This window comes from Columba livia (genome assembly GCF_036013475.1).
Source record: "Columba livia isolate bColLiv1 breed racing homer chromosome W unlocalized genomic scaffold, bColLiv1.pat.W.v2 SUPER_W_unloc_5, whole genome shotgun sequence".
Classification (NCBI taxonomy): domain Eukaryota; kingdom Metazoa; phylum Chordata; class Aves; order Columbiformes; family Columbidae; genus Columba; species Columba livia.
Genome location: NW_027043000.1, coordinates 4196520 through 4219977, shown reverse-complemented (window position 1 = coordinate 4219977; position 23458 = coordinate 4196520). Strand labels below are relative to the sequence as shown.

General features: G+C 38.0%; 2 protein-coding genes across 2 annotated transcripts in view; one reads left to right on the top strand and one right to left on the bottom strand.

Annotated features, from left to right (window-relative positions):
• LOC135577512 (uncharacterized) overlaps nt 1-23458 on the top strand; it is a gene marked incomplete at its 5' end in the record, with an annotated part of 207135 nt that overhangs the window by 97407 nt on the left and 86270 nt on the right. The gene's annotated exons all lie outside the window — the stretch shown is intronic.
• Nucleotides 7453-16777, bottom strand: LOC135577500 (T-cell receptor-associated transmembrane adapter 1-like). Its single transcript, XM_065047635.1, has 4 exons — nt 16698-16777; nt 15560-15621; nt 14867-14925; nt 7453-7801 (listed from the first exon to the last, which is right to left on the bottom strand). Exons 1-4 carry the CDS (start codon nt 16775-16777, stop codon nt 7523-7525), a joined length of 480 nt encoding a protein of 159 aa, XP_064903707.1. The 3' UTR covers nt 7453-7522.

Genomic DNA, 23458 nt, shown 5'->3' with positions numbered 1-23458 from the left:
TCTGATCAGATCTGACTGCAGGCACTCTAGAAGCTTCTCTGCACCCCCCACACTGGCTGTGGGTGCCCCTGAAGCCTTACACTGGCCGCTGGCGCCCAGCGGCTAGGCACTCCCTTCTCCCAATGGCCCAGGAGCCAGGGTGCTCTGGGCCAAACAAAAGAATCTGTTAGCCTCAAGTAGCAGAGAAAGAGGGAGATGTGCCATACTGAAGGAGGGAGGGGGGTTTGCATTCTGCCACACCCATGTCTTAACAGGCTAACATTTTAACAACATACAGTAGTGTCCATGCTACTCAGCATTGTTCTTACCCTTTTCATACTACTGTTTTCTGCCACCAGAATCTGGGATTGCAGGTACCAACTCTGGTTGGCCTAGTGCAGTGAAGAATTACAGCAGTCCCAGAAATGCACAGTACTGTCGCAAAAGGTAAGTTCTTCCTCAAAAAGAAAATCCAAAAGAAATTCTTGGTGCTTTACATCTATATTAAAGGTGTGGAGGCTGTTGCTTACATGTGTCCTTCTAGAATAAAATCAGATCGGATGCTTGGGAAAGCCCAAGCTAATCAGACCTGCAGACTCAAACACTGGGAGGTAAGTGTCTGGACAAAACTAGCCAGACTTCAGCATGGCTGGCCAGTGAACGTAAGGTAGTAAGATGGCTTGACTGAATAGCTACTCTAGTCCTTCATTCTGTTCCTTGTAGACGCATTTATTATTTTAGATATAACTCAGATGGACTGCCAGCTGACAAGCTTCCTTGGGCCTGTAGTGTGTCGTTCTTGTATGTGGTTCCAAGGAGTGAAGCTCTTGTTTAATGGCTACAGAGCCCTCAGAAGTTTTATGCTTAAGCCACGTGGCAAAATGCTGCATTTGTAATGAATGGTGGTGGAAAGAAACCAGTATTGTCTTCCTGTCTCAAACTTGATAGCCTTTCTGGAGAAGGTGATTATGAAAGACGTATTTCAGAAAAAGCAATGTTCATAACTAAAACTTTTCTTGAGCTCTGTGTGACTGCTGTTGTACAGCTATAGTGCTATACTGAATTGTCAGATGTAAACCAAAATGGTTCAAAATGTGCCGTTTCTTAAGTAATATGCAAGGAAATAATTACATTCTCACTTGTATCTTTCCTTTTTGGCTATTGGTGAATACATTCCGAGCTTACATCTGGAAGTTTAAGAGATACTTATATAATTTAGGTTAAGAGAGTAGCATTACGGAGACATTAAAATGACATAGGATGAAAAGTTTTCTCTCTAGCTGAGAGCACATAGGAATGTGGACAAGGAGTCCTGCTGCTGTTTACAGTCAAGATGTTCAGATATCTTGCTTTGATGATTTGTTTCAATTTCATTCTGTTCATCAGAGTTTTGGCAGGCATAGTATTTTTGTGTAATTTACTTTATAATCTTAACCATTCTTTTCTATAGGGTATCCAGAAAACTAAGCTACGCTGTGGGTAAAGATGACAAATCCCAGCAATCGCTTGGGTGACTTCCTGGTTGAAACCCACCAAGGAGCATTCATGGACTGCTACAGAAAAAACTTTGCTTTATAAAGTTTGGGTTTGTTTTGTTTTTCTTTCTTCTTCCAAGAATCAGGGATGTATTTTATGTATGTGTCATGCAGTTAATCCTGTTTTATGCTTACCTGTAATGTAAATCTTCAGGACTGGTTCATCCCTTCTGACAGGGCGCTTAGTCCTTTGGCTTCATCAGGTATTGCAGGGAATCAGGGTTCCGTTCTATGGCAAAGTTTAAATTTTGTAGTTACTAGTGTTTGTTCTAACAGTGTGATCAGTATTTTCTTGTTATCTGCTAATAAGCTTTGATTCTTAACATATTAGTCGTAAGATGAGAATCAAGCTCTGTTTGCTGGATTCCTGCCTGTTTGTGCTTTATAAGGGTATTGACACTAAATGAAAAATTCTAAACTGGGGTGGATGATTGAAATGCAGTATTAGATGCTATGACTTGTTATATGCCTGCTATGTTAAATCTTCTACATAGCTCACAGAGTGGATTGTTCAATAAAACTTTATATGTTTCAGTGAATTTGACACTTATATTCTGTGTTCTGACAAAATATACGTTCTAAATAAAAACCCGTTCTCAACAACTATCTGCTTTCAACATTTTATTTCAGGTATGTGAATGCTCATGAGGAGTTTGTATCCCTACAGCAAATACATCAGAGTGATGTGGCTGGGTCCCACAGGTTTTCATTGCTGCATTCTTTCTTGGCAAGGAGATTATTTTAGTGGTGTCAGGTCAAGTACACTCTGTTTTATCAACCCTGCCCCTTGTCAGCTTTCTGAGCTCCAGAAAAGGAAAAAAATCACATTCCTTTGGCTTTACTTCATTTCTGGGCACACAGGAGTTTTTATGATATTTTAGCTCTTAAAACCAAAATCTTGTTATCTGAAGTGTTTTTCTTGAAAGGAACAAGAAGCCAGTTTCAGTGAGGTTTACAGTAAGACAAGAACTTCTGCAATATGCACACACATTCTGTCCCTCATAATTTGTGTATTATGTTTCCTTCAACAACAGCAAAAAAGATTGTCTTTTAGAAATGCTTTTGTGGCTCATTTTTCTTCCAGTTCCAGACATAAATGAACTGTAGGGAATATGCTTTATGAACTACCTTCTTGAATTTGTTGAGGTAGTTATTTCCCAGTGTTGCTTGGTACACCAATACTGAGAGATTACATAACTCAATGTTTTCTGTTCTAAAGCAAATTAAATGTAAACTGGAATTGGGTTTTGGACACGTTCTGACTCTAGATATGATGTCTGCACTGCAACCTGAATATAGGCTTACCAAAGTAGGAAGGTAAGCTACACAGCAATAGTTCATTGTCTCCATGAAAATTACTTTGAAATAATTTTAAGAGGTGGTTCTTGAAAAACCTTGAGGTGTTGGAAGGTAAGCATATCCCTTTTTATTGCTAGCAATAGCAAAGAAAAATGGGAGAAGCTTACACAATTATTTTTACAGTTTGACCCTCCGACATCCACTTGAGTCTTAAGACTCTTAAAAGTATGATATAAGCAAAAGTCTGTGGTGTTTTTTCCTAACAATACTGTTTAAACAGATGCATCTGCAGTGATTGTCAGATGCTATAATGACTACTGGAGTATACCTGTGTGAGACTCACAAAAATTTCGTGGTGATACTTGATCTCTCTTCTGTTTTGAGCTCCATACTTCTTCCCTTCCAACAAATTTTGCTTCTTCCACCATGTTTCGTCTTGTTTACTCTTTCCGCACTGTTTCATTGAACTGATACTTGAATGCGAAGCTTACTGTTAATAAAAACTGCGAGTACGCGGCTGAGGAAAACATGCAGGCCGACTCAATGTGAGTGATAAAGCATGATTCAACTTTATTGCCTGAGATAGCCTGCATTTATACCAAATGCCATAATTATGCATACTTGTCTCTATCTAATAGGCTAAGCACTAAAAGGTTACATTTACTTACTCCACCTACTTGGGTTTAGCTAGCTATGCACATCCCGCATTCTTCTGACTCTTATCTCTTCAAGGATATCCTGACCCTGCCTTAGTTAGTACTTTTCCGTTCCCCCCTTTCCCACGGCCTAATAGGCAAGCTAACTAAGGCCTACTTATGTCAACTAAAATGGGCTCTGCTCGTACAGTTGCTCAGTGGACTCATGTCCACGCTCCTTGAGCCAATCCCTGACAAAAAACAGCTTCATACTGCTTCCCTCTGCTTCAAAATTTTTATGAAGAGCACTGGAAAAACAGGTTAGGTTACTGAGACAGCATAAACCTAGAACCTATTATCTCCTTATTTTGTTGTAATTAGTTGAAGCTAGAATTTAACTAATCTGTGATAGTTTGTATAGGTCTTTCTCCAATGACATGAAGATGAAGCAATGTTGAATGTGCTATTTCATGTAAGAATTCAGTAGTCATTTGAAAACTATCCCCAAAAGTCATTTAAAAAAAAAAAAAAAAAAAAAGAAGAAAAAGAAAAATAGGTCGTTAAGTTGCTTATTTAAGCAGACAGAGGGTAACGAGCTCGGGGAATAAAACTAAATCTGGAATGTGGTAGCGCTATTTCGTTGGAAACAGTTGATAGGCCATTAAAGATGATCCTGAAGCGGGGAGAGTCTGTGAGAGCAGCAGTGAATAATTTAATGGAAGCAGTCACTGAATGTGGAAGGGAAGCATGCATTGAAGGAGAATATTTACAGAAGTGCCCTGCTTTTAGCAAGCTATGTTGCAAGGGAAAGCAGCTGCTGAAAATTGGCATAAATAAATAGCTAGACTAAACAGTAGAGACTATGAATACAGAGGAAACTAGATGCACCTAAAGGCTGTGAAGTGGACTTACTGTATTATGTGTACTTGGATGAGAGGAGTGTGTACTTCATTTCCATTAAATTAATGATCAGGCTGAAATGACGGATGGAAGCTGGGTAACCCGTAGAAGTTCTTTGGCTTTGAGATTTTTAGAGGAAAGGCATAATCAAGAGTGCAAATGCTGTGAGAAAATTGGGAAATAGCAACTTTTATACAAAATGTACACAAGTTGTATTAAAATACACATGAAACGAGGGATGCTGTATGTTGGAAAACAGTAGAAACTGGACTCTTGGGCATGTGTTTATTTGCTTGAGAGATTAAGATGGCTTTCTCTTTTAATCATCTCAGAGGGCTGAGTATTGGATCTGATTGGTGCCAGCTAAATTGAAATTTTCTATAAATGTTTTGCATATTAATGGTATTCAAACAATTTTGATATGCAAGTTTAAGCAAGACTGTATGATAAATATTTTACTACTTATTTTGCTGCTACTAAGGAACAAAGTAGAAGTCTTTCCAATCTAATTAAATTAAGTTAGTATCTCATGCACTGATATCTCTGTGTTTAGCTTTGGATCTTTGGCATTGGATTTCCCATCCTCCTTCCCCCTGCTTAGGCTCTTAGTAAGGGTCGTCATTTAACGTTTCTTCATTAAAATGGGTTTTATCAATGCTTTGACAGTATTTACTTTTGCTTATCCAATGGTAGTCAGTCTAAGACCATGATAATATGGTTGCTTTAATTCCAAGTCTGCCTGGTTTCTGCAGCCTAAGAACCAATCATAAACTGACTTGATTTCTGCGCACAAAAGCAAGTGCTAGCCAAGACAGGCAGTGAGACTGGGCAGCTTTGGATGCAAGGGCTGGCCTTTTGGTCTTGCATAGAAGTTAAGGCAAGTTAAAGAGGCTCGTTAACTATGAGCTAAACAAAACATGAACCAGGCTGTCAAAGAACTATTTCTTTTTTTTTTTCCTTGTTAAATTTGTCACATCTCTGGATATGTCCATCCACTTCTGCCTTTACAAGAGGTGTTGGTTCTTTGTACTGTGGGTTTTTTTGTTTGTTTCTTGTAACTGCTTTTAGGGTTTTATTTTTCAGGACCTGAAACACTTGCAGGGCTCTATGTGCTTGAGACTTTCAGACTCCTTGACACTGTGCTCTGCATGGATTTTAAAGGCTCTAACATCCTTATTTTGAGAAGGCAGAACTCTCTGACACTTAGAGGTAGGCACATTATTAGTTGGTGCAAAAGTAATTGTCGGTTTGGACTTTGAATTTTAAATCATTATAACTAGACTCAAACACATCTTTAAAAATCAAAATAGGAACCATTACAGTCAACACAGTTTTGCCAATAATAAATAAGTTTCTTTATTTCTGCGGCATAAAAATCCATGCTTCGGGATTTGAGAAACTCTTGGAAAGCATGTTCTGCATCCTGCTGGTATTGGAAGCTTTTTCCCTGCAAAAAGTTGTCAAGATGCTTGAAGAAGTGACAGTCAGGCGAATATGGCAGATGAGGCAAAACTTCGTAGCCCAATTTATTCAACTTCTGAAGCGTTGGGCAACGTGCGGTTGGGCATTGTCGTGGAGAGGAATTGGGCGCTTTCCATTGACCAAGGGCTGGCTGCGGGCTTTGCAGTTTTCAGTGCATCTCATTGATTTGCTGAGCATACTTTTTGGGTTTCGCCAGGATTCGCCGTAGGACGGTTGACGCTAAGTTCTTCAGCAACTTCTCCTGTAGTTGTAAGATGATCAGCTTTGATGATTGCTTTGATGATTGCTCTGAACTGGTTATTGTCAACTTGCAATGGCTGGCCGCTACCCTCCTCATCTTCAAGGCTCTCATCTTCTTTGTGAAACTTCTTAAACCACCATTGCACTGTACGTTCCTTAGCAGTTCCTGGGCCAAATGCCTGGTTGATGTTGTGAGCTGTCTTCACTGCTTTATGACTCATTTTGAACTTGAATAAGAAAACCACTCAAATTTGGTTTTTGTCTAACATTTCCATAGTCTAAAATAAACATAAAATATATAGCAAGTAATAAGTCATTAGCAAAAAAAAAAAGAAGAAAAAAGAAGAAAAAACATAAAGCAAGAAAATAACATTAAAATGATGCATAAAATAACCACATTTATTTAAGAATGTATCCCAATATCAAACGGAAAATTTCAACAGTGTGAAAGCCACAATTCCTTTTGCACTAGCCTAATACATCACGATGCCGTACTGTTTCCTGATTCTACTACTTAATGACTCCTGGAATATAAAAATAAAACCCCACTCTATAAAAGGTTACCATCTGATGAGTTTAAAGTCTTAAGATGAATGTGCACACAATATGTGAATTAGTTGGGGAAATAAAAAGGCTCTTCCTACTTTTGTAAAACAGATGAAACAATGGCAGTGAAAAACCCACACAGAATATTAAACATCACATAGAATATTAGAAGGAAAAAATCCTCCCTAGGAGATTTAATGTTACAGATATTTGGCTAATATCTTTAATGTGGGCTGGATACAACATAACATTAGTAGAGGAGTTGAGATTTGAGATGTATCCTGGTATTGCTCAGAGAAGGAAACTAAAGATATATAAGGATATTGTTAAATCTTGCAAGATGTGCAATTACTACTTTAAACAAGCTATTAACTTATTCTCCAATTAGCTTTAGATATGTTGTGTTATTACCATAGACCAGTCACCGTAAGGAAGTATAAAATGTCGAACAGATGATCGGTTTTTAGTTTAACTAAATCATTAAGTGTGCAAGCATGAAACACAATTTCCTTCCAAAGGTGGTGTTAAAACCTATATAGAAGAGTAGCTATACTCTGCTAGAGCTCTACAGACAACAGGGTGGGTCTTTTGGGACTGTTTGAAAGTTGATGGTTGTTTTAAACTAAGGATTAATTTTTACTGGAATCAATACCATGTGAATGCTGAGATACCAGCTTCTACAACTCCTTTCCAAAATGTCTTCAGAAGGGCAGGTCCTTCAAAGTGGCAGTCTGGATCTTATTTCTTGCTCAGTCTCTAAATGTGCTTGGAAGACACTTTAGAACACTTAACTTACCCATTTTCTAACATGGTTTGGTATGTCAGTTTGTCAGGTTATTGCCTCTAATCATTCACTGTTTTTCCAGAACGAAGAAGCAGATATCACTTTATGATTACATATTTGGTTTATGAAGCCACTTCAAATGTTCTCTCCTTTGTAGTATGAATCAAGCCCATTAATCTCATGGGATCATCATGAATGGCTTCTACGTTTGTCGTGTTTTCAGCAGCCAGCTGCTCACTGTTGAGATAAATGCTAACTTTGGAAGCCATCATGGTGGGGTTAGATGATCTTTCTTCTTCATCCTCCTCTAATGAAGGGCCTTTCTTTCTCCTCGGTTTTCTGCGTTTTCCCTTGACACTGTGATCAAGTGAGGCATAACACATCTGATGGGCAGACTCCACCTAGATGAACATGCACTTTAACATTCAGTAGTTATGCTTGCTCTAAAGTTATGTCTAAGACTTTGAGTATGTCTACACCGTAATCATAATAGTGGCTGAAGTTTACCCAAATTAGCTCATTAAAAGTACAAATGATTCAGCTGTGGCAGCACAGAAAACAGACCAACGTAACCTAACAGTAAATGACTCGTGTTCTTGGGGTAGTGTTGGAACGATAAAGGACTCAGCATTCCGATTCAATGTGAATCACGCAGAGACATTTATTACAGAAACAAGCCTCCTTATATATGCATCTATATTCTAATCACGCGTCCACACTCCTAGCATGGATTCGCTAAATGAGTATCACAGGCTGTCCATGCGCTGGAGTCTCACTGATGATACGTCCAATGATTCACGCCATGTTGGGACCCCGCTGATTGAGGAAGGCCCCTCTTTCTCACAGCAGATTCTGTTCTCAGCTTCTCGAAGCGGCCTTGAGATTCCTTTGAGCCAGACTAATTCAGCAACAAATCTTTATCTATCAAAACCCCTCCGCACTTCCCCCTTTCTGTTCTTGAATTAGTCAGGCCCCTTTAAACGCACGGTGAATCATTTTTGAAATATACTGCAACATAGAACACGTGATTAACAACATAATTACAATTACATATAATGCAGTTAAACCTTACTTAATAAGATCAAACAACTACCTGCCTATTCTTAAAACCTTAATTCTACTATGACAACCTTATTAACACACCATTTTAATAGATTCAAAATAACCAGACAAGTTAATACAATATATTCTCTTAAATTCCTAAAAGATTTATAACTGCGCAGTTTATAGGGTAACATATTTAATACCATCAGCATACACTAATAATTGAATTAATATCTTAAAAGTTATCTTAACCTATTTAAAAGATCAATAGCTTAAGATTAATATCCCTTCTAAATCTTTATCAGTTGCTAAACTTAGATTACTATGGTAGGGATATCTCATAATTTTACCTTATCTATGCATTGACTATCTAAGTGTAATATCACCCTTTTGGCTCTCCTGCTGTTTGTTCAAATTGCCATTCTCCACAGAAGGTACACCACCTTCTTACTAATAGGCTTCTAGACCACCAGGTCTGTGAGCATCTATAACACTGAATTAGGATCCATGGTTTACATCTGAAACAGTCCTCACAACTTATCTCCCTCCTGTCCATCTCCATCCGTTGAATCTTTGTGGAATCCACTTCAATCCTCGGCCTGTAATGACACAAACATAACCTTTTCCCCAGGTTATCAATTGATGCGGCCTTTTTCATTGACTAGTGATTTGACCATAACTAACGTAGGTTCTTTCTGGTTTAGCATGGTTTTGGGTCATACTTGCAAAGTGTTTCATCACATACAATGCTTTTGACAATTGGTTTTGTGGTGTTTCCCCTACTTCCCCCCCTTGGGTTTTTTTGTTTGTTTTTTTTTTTTTAACAACAAACAAACAAACAAAAAAAGTTCAGAACCAGATACGTGTGTTGGATCTTGACTACGTACTCAGAATCACAAATCAAATGTAGAGGTTTCTCCTTTAAAAGCTCTAAGTAATTTAAAGCTGTGCCAAGTTCTGCTAATTGGGTTGAACCTTCAATAATTTTTACAGAATGATGCCAATCATTATCTTCACACCAAACCACTACAGCTTTATGAGACTTCCCAGAACCATCAACAAAAACTTTGCAAGTATGTCGGATCAGACCACATACAAGTATGTCCTATGACCTGATGTTAAAGGCTTGCAGTTTCTGCAGCAATTTACATTTATGCATGCCAAAAGCTGTGCTGTTAAAAAAAATAGCTAGTGCAATTTACAAAGACATAGATTACAAATAATAAAAAAAATAAATCAGAATTAAATTTCACAAATGGTACATATATGACAAAAGGATCATGGCCTATTAAGACTTAAATTCATTCCCTGCATTTTCTTGGTCAGAGTGACAATTGATATATAACAGTCGGTATATCAGTCTGCTAGCAATGTCATCATACAGTCCCACAATAGCCAAAGGTTTTTCATACACAAATCTGCAAGTCCAATCGAGTGCAGTCAGCCCGTAAGGTTGTCAAAAATTTATTCCTCGACATTTCTAACTCCATTTTGGCTGTCATATTTATTGGATATTGTTTTCCCTTACCAGATCGAAGTCCTGTTTCAGATCTATCAGTGCAGTATTGGCTTTATCGAAACATTGGCTGTTAATACTAGTGGAAATACAGCATTCGAAATTTCCTTGGAGATTTCTCACTTGCAGCAAGCAGATCTGCGCCATCCAAGCAGCTTCTTGTAGGCCATGCAGCTAAACAGAATTGTCAGAAAACGTTATTTGAGCTTACAATTTACTTAACAAATCTTAACCTAAGAGAGATATAGGACTTTCTGGCAACTATAAGAATTCATGTATTAAAACTTTGTTCCAAATTTGGCATTCTATTGGTCTCAAAAAACAGCCTTTCTTTCGTTCTCTCCCATGACCTCAAAAACTAGCATGGTGAATTTACTAAGATGTCTCTTACAACTAATTACCACAGAATAAGCCTATTAACTAATTTTTGGTTTAATTTTCCAGTTTCATTAGAACTATGGGTCTGCTAGGGATGCCTTTAAACTTCACCCTCAGACTGCTCCATTCAGTATTACATCCCTGCAGTGGGGGGGAGAGAAAACCCCCCTTTCACCGCTTTAAAAGTGGGCAGCCAGGTTTTTCCATTTTTTTTTTTTTTTCCTTTTTTCTCTTCTTGCTGCAGTTTAGATATACCCAAGGTCATGCAGCTGGCATAATGGCTGGTACGAAGTTGGAGGCTCTGGGAAACTTCTCAGTTACAGTGAGCTGCACACAGGCCTGGGATATTTTGCTCTTTTGTTTTCCCATTTCATTCCAACCATAATACACTTTATATGCAATTCCAAGTAGCTCAGCAATAGTTACATTCCTTAGCTCCATATACCTTTTACAATTTACAGATGTCAAAAAACAGTATAATAAACATAAATCCATTATTCTATTCTCCTAGATCCAAATCAGTTAATATTCTAGCAACTTTTAAATACAACCTCTTCCAAATTCACATCTATCATAGCATTTAGGTGTTTTGGTGTTTTTTTTTGTTTTGTTTTGTTTTGTTTTGTTTTGTTTTGTTTTTTTCGTTTTGTTTTGTTTGGTTTTGGTTTTTTTTCAAAGCAGAGTTTAACAATTTAAATGCTTTTCTGGTCTCAAAATTACTAGATAACAATATAAGGAATTACTCTAATGTGTAAGGATGCATCCTAAGGGGGAGCAAGGTGGAATTTTGGCAGTGGAACCGGTTCCCATTTTGTAATTATCTCCCCAAACAAGATTCTTTTGGTACCAAATATAAATATGCAAACTAAAATACTGAGCTCAGATATGAAAACCAAACACCAAGTTCAAATATTCAGATAGATCACAGTTACACTAATTTAAGACAATATCTCCATTTTTGCATTGCACCTTTGGGCCGCTTACTGCCCAGCCAGGTGGAGGCACCTCTGGGTCTCCCTGACAAAACAGGTCAGTGTGCGCTGGAGCCCCATTGACACCCGCTCCCCTGCCACCACAGCAAGCTGGACTGGGCAAGGCTGGTGCACTACAGCTGTTATTCCAAAACCAGGATTCTTTAAATGGTGTGCATACAGAAAAGCCAAATCCAGCACACTGAGATGAGACACAGCCTGTCACAGAGTTGCGCAAGTCTGAATGCTGGAATAAAGGTAGCATGCTGGAGAGAAAAATAACAGCTACTACACGCAAAATTTTACCATCACATTCATGCAGTAAAGAACTAAATTACTTATCACAAAATGCACATTTTGAGTCAACGGATTCTCATCATTTAACAGTCTGTGAACTTATCGTACCATATAGAAAGACCTACCAAAATTGCAACATGCTTAAACAGATACCCACAAAGAAAAGAGGAAAGCATCTTGCAGACTTTAACAAGTTTTCTGACCTGTGTGTTATCAGTTAATTCTCTCTCAGCTTGTTGAAGTTCAAATCGCACCACCTGTAAAACTGCAGCGATTTATTTTGTCCTGCTCTTCTGGCCTTAAAAACAACATTAATCGCAACAGAGTGTTACACTTCAAGATTGTATTCTCCAGACACTTTTCCCAATCACTTAACTTATACAGCAGCCAACACTGATTTCAATATTTAACAAGATCTTCCTTCCTCATAATTCCTAAGTTTTAAAACACCTCCCGATACCGATTTTTTAGGAACACAACTGAAAACAATAATGCCTGACCCCATCTTGCAAATAAAAACCTTGAGAAGAGGGAGGGAGGGGGGAAGGGGAGGAATGCACAGGGCTGCTTGCAGCGTGAGTGGGAAAAGCGGGGAGAAGGTTTTACAGCGCACTTAAAAACAACTAGTAAAACAATTAACTCACATTCCTAACAAGCTGCTTGATTTTCAGAGAGGCAATACACAGGACCACATAATAGGTACTGTAAAACTCGCAAATAATATGTTGATAGCAAACATTAGCATTCTCTACTGCTAATTTCAATACCAATGCTTCCTTAGCTTCTAAGTTTTCAACCTGCTTATTGATGGCCTCTTGAAAGTGGTCAATAAATTGTATGTAATTCTCATTGGGACCCTGATTAATAGTTGCAAATGATTTGGCTGTTTTGTTGGTTTCAGGCACCTCTCAGCTTGATATGCAAAGTCTGTTGACTGCCTCAGGATTTCAGAAACTTATCGTGCCTGTAGTTGTGGTGTGTCCATTAGTGTCTCTTCCAGGAGTTGTGGGATACCTGCCCCTTTCAACGAATCCCCATCGTTCTGCCCTAAATGATCTATAGCTGTTACATTGCATAGGTCTAATTTTGCTTGAGTCTTTCATGGTTCTTATCTGATCTCGGGGCAACTCGTACACATACTTAACTTTTCAAGAAAAATGCTTCAAACCCTCATTCTCTTCCGAGTCATCAGATAACACGGACTTGAACGGTGCTGGAGAATCATTAGTAACAGGGGGGTTCGGAACAGTGCACATTCTCGGCAATACTTTGTAGCATCATAATTATTCGTATAAGCTGAGTCCCCAAGTGCATCCCCTTTCCCGTCACAATCAGCATGACCGCATTGCTGACTGTTGGATTCACTCACTCATAGCTGATCTGATCTTTCACACAGTTCTTTTGCCCAGTTCATATCCGGCAACTCCTTCTGCTCTCTCGTAGGAGTTAGAGAGGTAGAAGGCGGTAAAGGCGGACACGAATCAGTAAAAGGACTGATATTACACATATTTACGACTTTAGCATTCTCATCTTTCACCAGTTCTTTTGACAAATTGTCTGATTCCAGTCCTTTAGACTTCTTGATCTCTCTAGAGTCAGGTAATGGTATAGGAGTCCATCCACTCGGTAATTTTCCTCCCTGCGCCCCAGACTGCTGTATCATCAGGGGTGCCGACGGCACAACAGGGGATGGAGTGGGGAGGGGGTCAAAAGACTCGATCCGGGTAAACTTTACGGTTATTTCTAGGTTTGCTATCAGGCTGCCCCCTTAAAGTCTTTTAAGGTGGAAATTATAAGCTTCCATGTAATCGCTAATGATTTAGTTTCTTTATCATCTCCATTGCTGACCTTATTCCGTAATTTCTTCCCTTTATCGTCCCAAAGTTAACGTTTAAAAGCCTTCTCATTTTCTCCTGGGTAGCCGTGAATTCTACACCAAATTAATAGTCTACATATGTTACATTTTTCCTATGTAAGTCCTCTCATAGAGAGAATATGCAGGAGGAACTTAAATGCAGCTTGTGCTTCAGAGAACACGTTCTGTCCCATAACTTTACTCTTCCCTCCTCCTGTTCCCAGCCAATAAACTTCTCCCTTTGCTGCGTCGATGACTTTATTCCCGGGGCGTCCTTACGCCTCCGTCCGGTCTTCAGTCCAGCTGAAGCCGCTCCCGGCTGAGCCGCTCCAGGCTTTTCCCCGATCGTAGTGGTACACCAGAGTATCACGTCGGGATCACCATTTGTTGGAACAATAAAGGACTCAGCATTCTGATTCAATGTGAATAACGCAAAGCCATTTATTACAGAAACAAGCCTCCTTATATAAGCAACTATATTCTAATCACGCGTCCACGCTCCAAGCATGGATTCGCTAAATGAGTATCATGGGCTGTCCATGCACTGGAGTCTCGCTGATGACACGTCCGATGATGGGACCCCGCTGATTGAGGAACACCTCTCTTTCTCACAGCGGATTCTGTTCTCAGCTTCTCGAAGCAGCCTTGAGATTCCTTTGAGCCAGACTAATTCAGCAACAAATCTTTATCTATCAAAACCCCCCAACAGGGTTATGGCAGCTATTATTGGAAAGATTCACTGTGGGACTGAGGGTACTTTATATAACTGGACCAAGCTCTTTGGGATGTAAGACATTATTTGATCTCTTTTTCTTCTTACTGGTTTTGTTTGTTTTTTAAATTATAATCCAGTTACATTTTTCATAGGCTTGGTCTGTGCAGAAAACTAAAGATGGGTGATTCTTGTCTGTAAATATGATCTCATTTGCAGTGCAAAATGTATGCCTCGTGTGTCTTTCCCGTGTTTTTCTCTGTGTTTTTCAAGCCAAATTATCAAACATTTTTCATATTGGAATTTTCATAGTTTAGTCTGTTTCTGTGAAGTTAATAAAACAAATGTCTAGATTTAAAAGAGGAAAAAAAAATAAATTTTCCACCACCTGGAAGTATCCTGAGAGAGAATTCAATTTAGCCTGATCGGCATGCCTGTGACCGAGCTTTATTATGCCATATGGATGGAAATGAGCTGTCTATAATTCTCCTGCTCCCTCATTAATGTCCCAGATGGAATAAAGGGTCAAGTCCGTGCTTAAATTTCTTGATGAACTACGACACTAATGCATGGTAATTTTCGTGAGGAGCAGCGTGAAAATTTTTGTTATATATTGTCATGGGATACACACAAAAATTCTGAGACAGACCACATTACCCTAATTCAGAAATCCAGAATTAAACTTAGAGATACCTGTAGCTGGTTAACTGGCCTTTGAGGCTGGGACTTCATCTGCTCGTAACAACATTCCTCTATAATTTATCAAAGTAGAAAAATGTTTTAGTTATTAAGGCACACTACTGAGTCTTAAAAGATCAAATTAACAGCTCCTCCCTGTTACAGAACCAACTTCCCCCAGTTTACTTTGGTAGAAGTTTGGTTTTTTTTGAATTCACACACAGATCTCTTTCTCATTAACAGAAGGGCGAATAGCTAAGAAATTCAGACATGCATACTGTGAAAATGAAAAGCATTTTCTGTTCATATGGATGGAAAGTTTCTCATTATTCACTAAGTGGGCGTCATTTTAGACTGCTGGGGGTACCATCTTGTGTGGGAGCATTGACTTTGGGCAGGGAGTAATATGTGTCTTAGATTGCTGTAACTGCATGGATCAAGCTGTTATTTCAACTGGTGCAGCTTTACATGAAGAACAGCTCTTGGTTTTGAGATATTTGGCTGAACAGGATCATTTGGACTGCAAAAAATCCAATTCAGTATGAGACCTGGTCTTAAAAAGAGTAGTGCAGTGCGATGGTTTGCAGTTCTATCCCAAGCTGGTATTAATTCTGTGTTGAGAAACACAGAAAGCGTTGGTCAGTCAGTTTTTAACTACACATTTATCACAGCCTCTGAACAGACACGTGTTCTCAAAGTGAAGCTTACCTAAAATATCTTGATTGAGATTGCCATAAACTGGGTCATCTTCTGTGTAGTAGCCATCATAGCTAGAAGGGCAATGGAAAAATACTTTTAATTCACAGAATATGCTTGATTTAGGACTTCACTATTAGACTTTAAACATCTTACACGCATGCGGCAGTAGCAAGCAGATTGTATGTGATCTGAAAAACAAGACCAAAAATATCGGGGTGGGGGGGAAACAAGTGTGGGGACACAGCACAGAAATGGCTATGTGCATGTTCTGAAGAGAGATTTGTTATCTAGCCAAGAATAGAACTCTTCTTTCCTGGACCTTACTTAAGTATAAAGCTAATCTCAAGAACACTAAGCTACCGTTTGATGTAGTTCTAGAGGTATTATTGGTCACTGAAACGAACCCACTTCATGTCCTCTGAGCCTGTTTTGCAATACAAACTAAAGCACTAAATGGGTCTCTTGGGGCAATGTTCTTAAAAACAGAGACTTCCCAACTTCAGGTAAATTTGTAATTGAGGATTGGTTTGGGGAAACAGGTGAAGGCTTTTGTATTTCTGTTTCAAGGGCCTTTTATATTTTGGTTGACATGAGACCCTTTCCATCTCTGTTTTTTAACGTTTGGCCTATTTTTTTTTTACTATGGGATAAGAGAAACAGACTTGTAACAGATCATCAGGTATCCAGCAGCTGTATACAGACTCCATTTCATTGCTTTTGAACATCATGTATAAAATAAGGGTATGAAATGTAAATACATGTTTTTATATATTGTAACTTATTGTTTTCTGATATTTATCTTAAATTATTATAGACTTACTGAGTTTGAGTGATAGTAAATATTGTTTTATCTCTATATCTTGCACTTCAGTATACAAAATTCTCATATTAAAATGCAATTATTTCATTTTTGATGAAATGACTGGAGTACATCACTTCCACATGATTTTTTTAGTACATCACTTCCACATGATTTTTTTCCTGTTTCCTTCGGATTTTTCTTTTCCACAACGAGCGTGCTCTCTGGTGTTTCCAGGCGGGCTTCATGACATACTGGATTTTTCCCTATGCTGTCCCTCCAAAGCTGTCTCTCATTATTTATTGCTTATTTCAACCTTTCCAGAAAGAAATATTTTATCAATCTTACCTTGAACTGTTGTCTTCATAGTCTTTATACTTTTTAGCAGGAAAAAATGTTAAAAAAAAAAGAAAGAGCAAATGAAACATGCTATTTTTAGAACACTTCAGATAATTGTCCAACTGACATGCTTTTGATTTCACCGTAGACAGTAAAATGGAATGCTCTTGGCTCTGAGGAACTTCATTTGTCCCCCTGCTTTTCTCAAATACTTGTGACTAGTACAAGAAATGTTGGTGTGCTACCCTGTCCTGTGGCTGCAAAGTCCACATTAGTTTACAAGTCCCCCAAAATGTATTGTAACACCTGTGATTAATTTCTTATTTCCTTCTCCTTCTGCTTCTACCTCATCTTTTTCTCTGCCTAGGGAGGTGCATCATGTGTTTATATTACAAGGCGAAGGGTTTGTTTACTTATTTTGCTAGTTCTGCTGCGTGTATCTCAGAAAGAGTGACCATGCAGAAAAAGAAACTGAGGCAGAGAGGCATTGGCTCCAAAGAGATTTGTTGCTAGAGCTTGATTAATAACTCAGGAATGCTTGACTTTCTATCTTCTGCTCCAGAACTCCTGAATTTAGCACAGTAAGCTCCGATTACATGAGCAATGCAACATCAGCCAACCTTACCAAAACCTTGCTCAGCATTAGTTTTGTAAATGACTGTGATTTTTCATCGTAGAAATCTCTGCCTAGCAGCACTAAAAGACAAACCAAAAAGGCACTCCCTCATCCCACAGCTCTCCAGCAGCTTTTTTAATATCCTGTCATATTCTAATTCTCTTGTACTTGGTGAGTTTAGTTTATAAGCATAGGCCTGTTTATGTAGGTTATGTACGTATGTGTGTTTAACATGATTGAACCCGCTAGTGTTTGCCTGAGCACCCATGTGCATATAGCACAGGTGCAGTTTTCCCTGTGGAAACGCACTTTTTCTCTGAATGGGCGTGGTGAGGATGTGCAACTGAAATCTACAGAATTGCATGCATAAGAGAGGTTGCAATGGCATCATCAAATCTGTTGAAAGTCATAGTTAATTTTAACTGAAACAAGAGTATGACTGTAGTCACCCTCTAACGTGAATTAAACAAATCAGTTCCTTATTGTGAGTGACACATTGATTTAAGAGCTACATTAGCATCCCACAATGAAAAGCAATTTGGACTTTCTCAAAACAAACTAATTAAGCATAAAATGTGTATGAAATCTGAAATTCAAACAAGCATTCAGGAAATTTGGGAAGATAAAATTTTCTCAAATGTATTTTGTATCAGTGCAGCTACTTAAAATTCTTTTTAAACTAAAGTACGAATAACAACCAGTTACATGAAAAGTACACCTCAATAAAGAAGTTGCAGATGTTAAAAATGTACATTAAAAATACAAATTTAGCCAAAACTTAATTCCTCAACTTGTACGTGTTCTGTTGGTTTTTCTTCAGAGAATGGACTCAGCTGTGTTTGGCAGTGGACTGGGCAGCTAGCAACCATTGTATAATCATACCTGGCTCCCCTAAACATGTTTGAAAGTTACATGTTCTCTACTAGAATCATTCTTGCCGAAAAATAATTAATCCATTTGTTGGCTTGAAATCTCCAAGCAGTGATGGCTTTCTCTGCAAACAATTTAACCCCTCAAACTCCATTCCTTACAGAGACATTACTTACCTTGCTTCTTTTTCATATAGTATGAAATGTTCAGTATCAACGAAACAACGAGAGCCAAACTCAGAAAGGCCAAAACTCCCCAGACAGAAAAATGGCAGTCCATTTCTGCAACTGAGAGAAAAGAATTCCATAGTTTGTGTTGTCAACAATTTTACTGTATTCTTTGTGGTGGGCTGATTTTTGCTTTCTGTAATTGGAGCTACTATTTTGTTGTTTACTCTGTGACAGCCATTGCTATACAAGCTAAATAATTAATATCAAACCCAGATGCTCAATAATAAGAGAGCAATGTCAAGAAGCTGTTAACAGAACTACTATTTCATAGGAATTCGGCCAAAGTTTGGACTACTGGTTTACCTGTAAGATGCAGCAAAAGTCAGAAATCGATAAAGAAAAAAGTCAATAGCTTTGAAATTATTTTTGTAATTGTCGTTAACTTATGCATTCAACTTATGCATTTAACTTATGCATTAAAAGGTCTAGCTGGAACAGAGCAGTCAAGGGGAGAGACTAGATGGTACTCTCAGAATGAGATTAGAGCAGGTTCTTAACACACTTATTTGGTTTTGCGTTAGCTGGATTCCTTCAGGGGGCTGATGTTTTGTTTGGTCCGTAAAGGAAAGCTGAGGTAAAAGAATACAGGAATACACCTTTCCCGTGTTGCCAGCCACAGGTGGCGGAGGCAATGGATGTGCTCCTGCTGAGAAGACAGAGATTTTTTTCCCTGGTTGACTGGCTCCAGCTCATTTTGGGGACAGCTCCTTTACGGGCTTTGTTCCCTAATTATGCTGAGGTTGCAAAAGCTCTCTTAGTTTTGTTTTATTTCAAGCCAGAGATGTGTTTATGATGTTGAAACAAGAGAAGATAACCCTTGGTAGTAAAAAATCACAAATCACATGGAATTCTATGATGCAGATTTCCTTCATGTCAGAACTCTCTTTTAAAAGGGACAAAACAGAGATGTAACTTTCTGACAGGCTTGTAGCTGTTTTTATCACATTCTACTTCCAGTGGCCATTTATCCTTCCTTCCTTTTATACTAAACAACCAATTTCCAGTCCTTTCTTTTCTCCTAGAGTTCTCCCAAAGGTGTTTGAGGGTTCTCCATCACAGCAATACTACTTTTCATGTTGAGAGGCACTTTTTTACAAGGTACAGACATTCTTGAGGAGGGATGACACCTCCATGAAGCAGCTACATATCATTCTGATTTTTCAGAGAAGGAGTTAAAAGAAAGGGACATCATACCTTGAGAAGATGTTGTCAGGCCACGTCAAGAACCATCAGTGCTTGGAACGTGGTTAGTCTACAATTAGTCACTCGGCATTTGCATCCTATGCAACCTGTCCAAAACTACGAGAAGTCTGTGTCAAAGGCAAGAGCTTTTAAGTCTCAAGTTAGTGCCTAAATAATAAGGGTCATCCTTGTCCTCCTTCCTTCTTCTCCTACAAAATCTCTTTATTTATTTTATTTTTTTTTTTTTTTCAGGGAACAAAACCAGTATTGTTGCATAAGAGAAGTGAAGCACGTGTAACTGAGATAGAAACTACAACCCTGTGATGCGTTTCAAAGAGAGTCAATACCTAAAATAAAGTTCTGATCTAAGTATGTACCTTTTTCTTGATCTTGAATGCTGTCATTTATTTTTCTGATTCAGGAATCCTTTTTTTTTCCCTGGTGTTTCCAGGCAGAAGGAGAACTCTTAGTTTTAATTTTTTATTTTAATATTTTCAGCCCTTAATTGAAGTGCAGGAGGAAAACAAATTTTTGATTACAAGTATTATTTTTGTGTTTCCGATTCTGATTTAAATTGGAATTATTATCTGAAAAAATGTAAAGGTTTGAAAAAAAAGTTGTTTCCCTTTTCAGTCTCAGGTTTAACATCTACAGTATTTGAGCAGTCCCACTTCTCTAGGACTTTAAAAATATTCTAGCAAAACAAAAGGCATGAAACTGGGATTTCTAATACAACGTACCAATGTGTTAAACCTCACTATCTATAGTTCTTTCTTAAACATGATTTAGGAAATTGCATAGGTGTGGGGAGATTAAGAAAACAACATTTATATGTATTCCTAGCTGAACACAACTGAGTTTATTTTTAAATTTATTTTCCACAACTCTGACTTAAACACCTGGTTGTATTTCAGGGGAATGTATACAAACATACGTGTGACTTCAGGTTGTTTTGGTTTTTGTCTTTGCCATAGGAACTATTTGTTTGTCAGACAACACTAGTTGTATCTGAGAAACAACAGCAGTTTTCATTTACCCTATAAAACCATAGTAAAGGCATGATCAGAGACATACAGGTGCCACTCTGAGTTCTCTATGTTTTCCCAATGTCCGTTTCAAGTTAATCTTACGTTCCAAGTACAAAATACGCGAGATTTTGATTATATATCTTAGCTTTACAGATATACAACTCGCAGCTCTTTCCCACGTGTTCTTGTACTACCCTTACAGCTGTTGCCAGTTTGCTGTTTACATTTATAACTGAATACATTAAATATTTACTACTTTGGCAACAGCAGCAATAGAAGAAAAGCTGAATACCTGTGCGAAGAAAAAAATTCGCCTCCTCAGATAACTACACTGCTGTCCCTTTATGTATAATAGCAGATGCAACCCATGACGGTTAACTGGTTGTGCTGGTTGTTGATGAAGAGTGAGAAATAAACAGAAAGAGAAGTCTATTAGACTAATTATAGTCTGTTCTGAAATAGTCTCTTGTATTCTATACTCTAATTTTAATTATCATTCAAGTAATTTACTGTCAAATGTAGCAAAAACAGATTATTATTTTTTACGTATTACATATTTCTTCCAAAGAACCTGTAGCACTGTGTTCAGGGGCATTCTCATTCTATTGCAATCAAATTGCATATTTTTAAAAAAATTTGTTATATCTTTGAAAAAAAAAGTCCTGAGCAAAAATTAGGCCCCTGGAAATAGTACATTATGATTCTAATGGGATAAGCTCAAATTTCATCAGGGTTTTCTGTCATAGTCTATCTCCGATGGGGAAAAGCCAGAGCTATGGTAGTTTGTTCATAAGAAACTATATTGAAGCTATTCTTAGACTAATGCGCTCCTCTGTGAAAGAGTTCATCATATAGCCAAAGGTTTCATGAGAAGGACGATTCTCGTTTTATTGTTCCAAGCTGGGAAGTGTAAGTGGCAGAAGTACTATATTTAATCATTATAAAGTTGAGAGTGCTTTGACTATCTAATACCTGAATCTCTCTAGTATTAATTATATATTCCTGTTCTGCTGTTCTTTCACTTCTATTTGGAAACAGGGTCAAACTTGGAGTTGCACCCAAGTAAACACCTACCTTAGGTAATTTGCTCCATCTGGATGATGTTTTTACTTTTCTGAGTTTAGGGATGGAGTTACTCGTCTCCTCTTAGTATATTTTACAGTGCTGTAAACTATATTCAACAACAAAATACAGGCAAGTAAAAGACTTTCTAAAGACATAGTTACTTGTGCCTTTTCTCCTTTTTAAATCTATTATTGACGACTTTCTCTACCAACAGAGATAAAACACGGGAACAAATAAAATTTTGGTCACTTGTCAGGTTTTCTCTTTGCAGGGCTCGTTATACTGTAATTGGAGGGGGATGGAGAGGAGGAAGCAAACAAAAAAGAATAACCAAACAAACGGAAGCCCCCCAGACATTCTAAACTTTCCTGGATTAATTTCTGCAATTCAATACTACTGCAACTCAAAGGAGAAGGTATAATCTTGTACTTACCTTTGGGGGCAGGGGACAGATTTAACAATTTGGGGCTAGAAATAGGTGTTTGTCCTCCTAACAGCATAAGAATAGGTGGCAGAAGTACTATGTTTGGTTCCTTCTTGTTCTAATGTATTTTGTTTAGAGAATCTCTCACAAAGGCTAACAGGAAGATACCATACTTCGACCAGTTTCTCCTACTGAAAAGGAACGTGAGGTGCGGAATATAGATACATGTCTAGCTGGACATGCCATCTATGTTATCGACTCATCATTCATACAAGCAGATTAATTACTTTGGTCGCTACCGGATTTAAAATGATCATCTGGAGCACAAAATTATTTGCTTCCTGTCCTTTCTGCAAATTTGTCAAGATGAGATAAAATTAGTGTTTTCCCCCCTCTCCAACTGAATGGTGAGATAAATAATATTACATACTAATGACCCTTAGATAATGAAACCCATTAAAAGACTGATGAATGTTAAATTAGCATTAAACATGCTTCCACCTGTGTGAGTTTTTAAGGCAAGATTAATTCTCCGGAAAGGATTCCTTAAACTGCAATTAATTAGTGCACAACTAATTGCTTTGTAAGTTATCAGCTTCATACTTCAGAAGGGAAGCAGCGCATTGTAAAATAAGCCTTCAGCACAGTAAATATATTAAGCACAAAACTAACACCAATCCTTAGTCTTCATTAATAAACCTTAATTAAGGAAGGTTTAAGCTGTCGATGATGACTCATCATCATCATGATTATTATTAATAATTTGAATTCAGAACCCTGACCAGCTTGCTTGGAATGCTAGTGCTCTACCAGTGTGTTTTTACTGCTGATTTGTTTACAAGTTTATAATACTGAAAAGATAACACTTACCTGTTTTTGTTGTTTCTAGGAATACTCCCCACCCTTTATCCAACAGACAATCAAGTTATATTGGCAAACCTTGGATGCTCTTTTGTGTTGGACCTGGCAGCATGAATCTATCTCTACAGCTGCCACCAGTCTTTAAGGTCTCCAGCCTTTTTTTTTCCACCAGCTTTCTTAAAAACAGGAAGCGTGGTTCAGGCTTATGCAACCTCACTAGCAAACTGACAGTCTCCTTCAGTGTTTGCCTCATTCAAATGTGTAATTTCCTTCAAAGGAATTTGAAATTCATTTGCATATGTAATTATGTATGTCTTTATTAGTGTATTTATTATCCACCTGCCTTGCCACAGAAGAGCATGTACAGGAATATTAGTTCCATTTTATGTGATACAAACCTGCTTTTGTGATATTCACATGAGATCCACGCTCTAAGTCTTCCTGTTTGTGATGTTGTGTTGAATTCAACAAAAGTATTTAGATACCTCTTAAAC

Bases quoted from the DNA above. Each gene is read 5' to 3' on its own strand.
- LOC135577500 (XM_065047635.1), bottom strand. From the start codon at position 16,777: ATGTTTCATTTGCTCTTTCTTTTTTTTTTAACATTTTTTCCTGCTAAA. The intron at 15,622-16,697 runs GTAAGATTGATA...TTGCCCTTCTAG, and splicing joins TATGAAGACAACAGTTCAAG to CTATGATGGCTACTACACAG. The intron at 14,926-15,559 runs GTAAGCTTCACT...GATAAATTATAG, and splicing joins TCTCAATCAAGATATTTTAG to AGGAATGTTGTTACGAGCAG.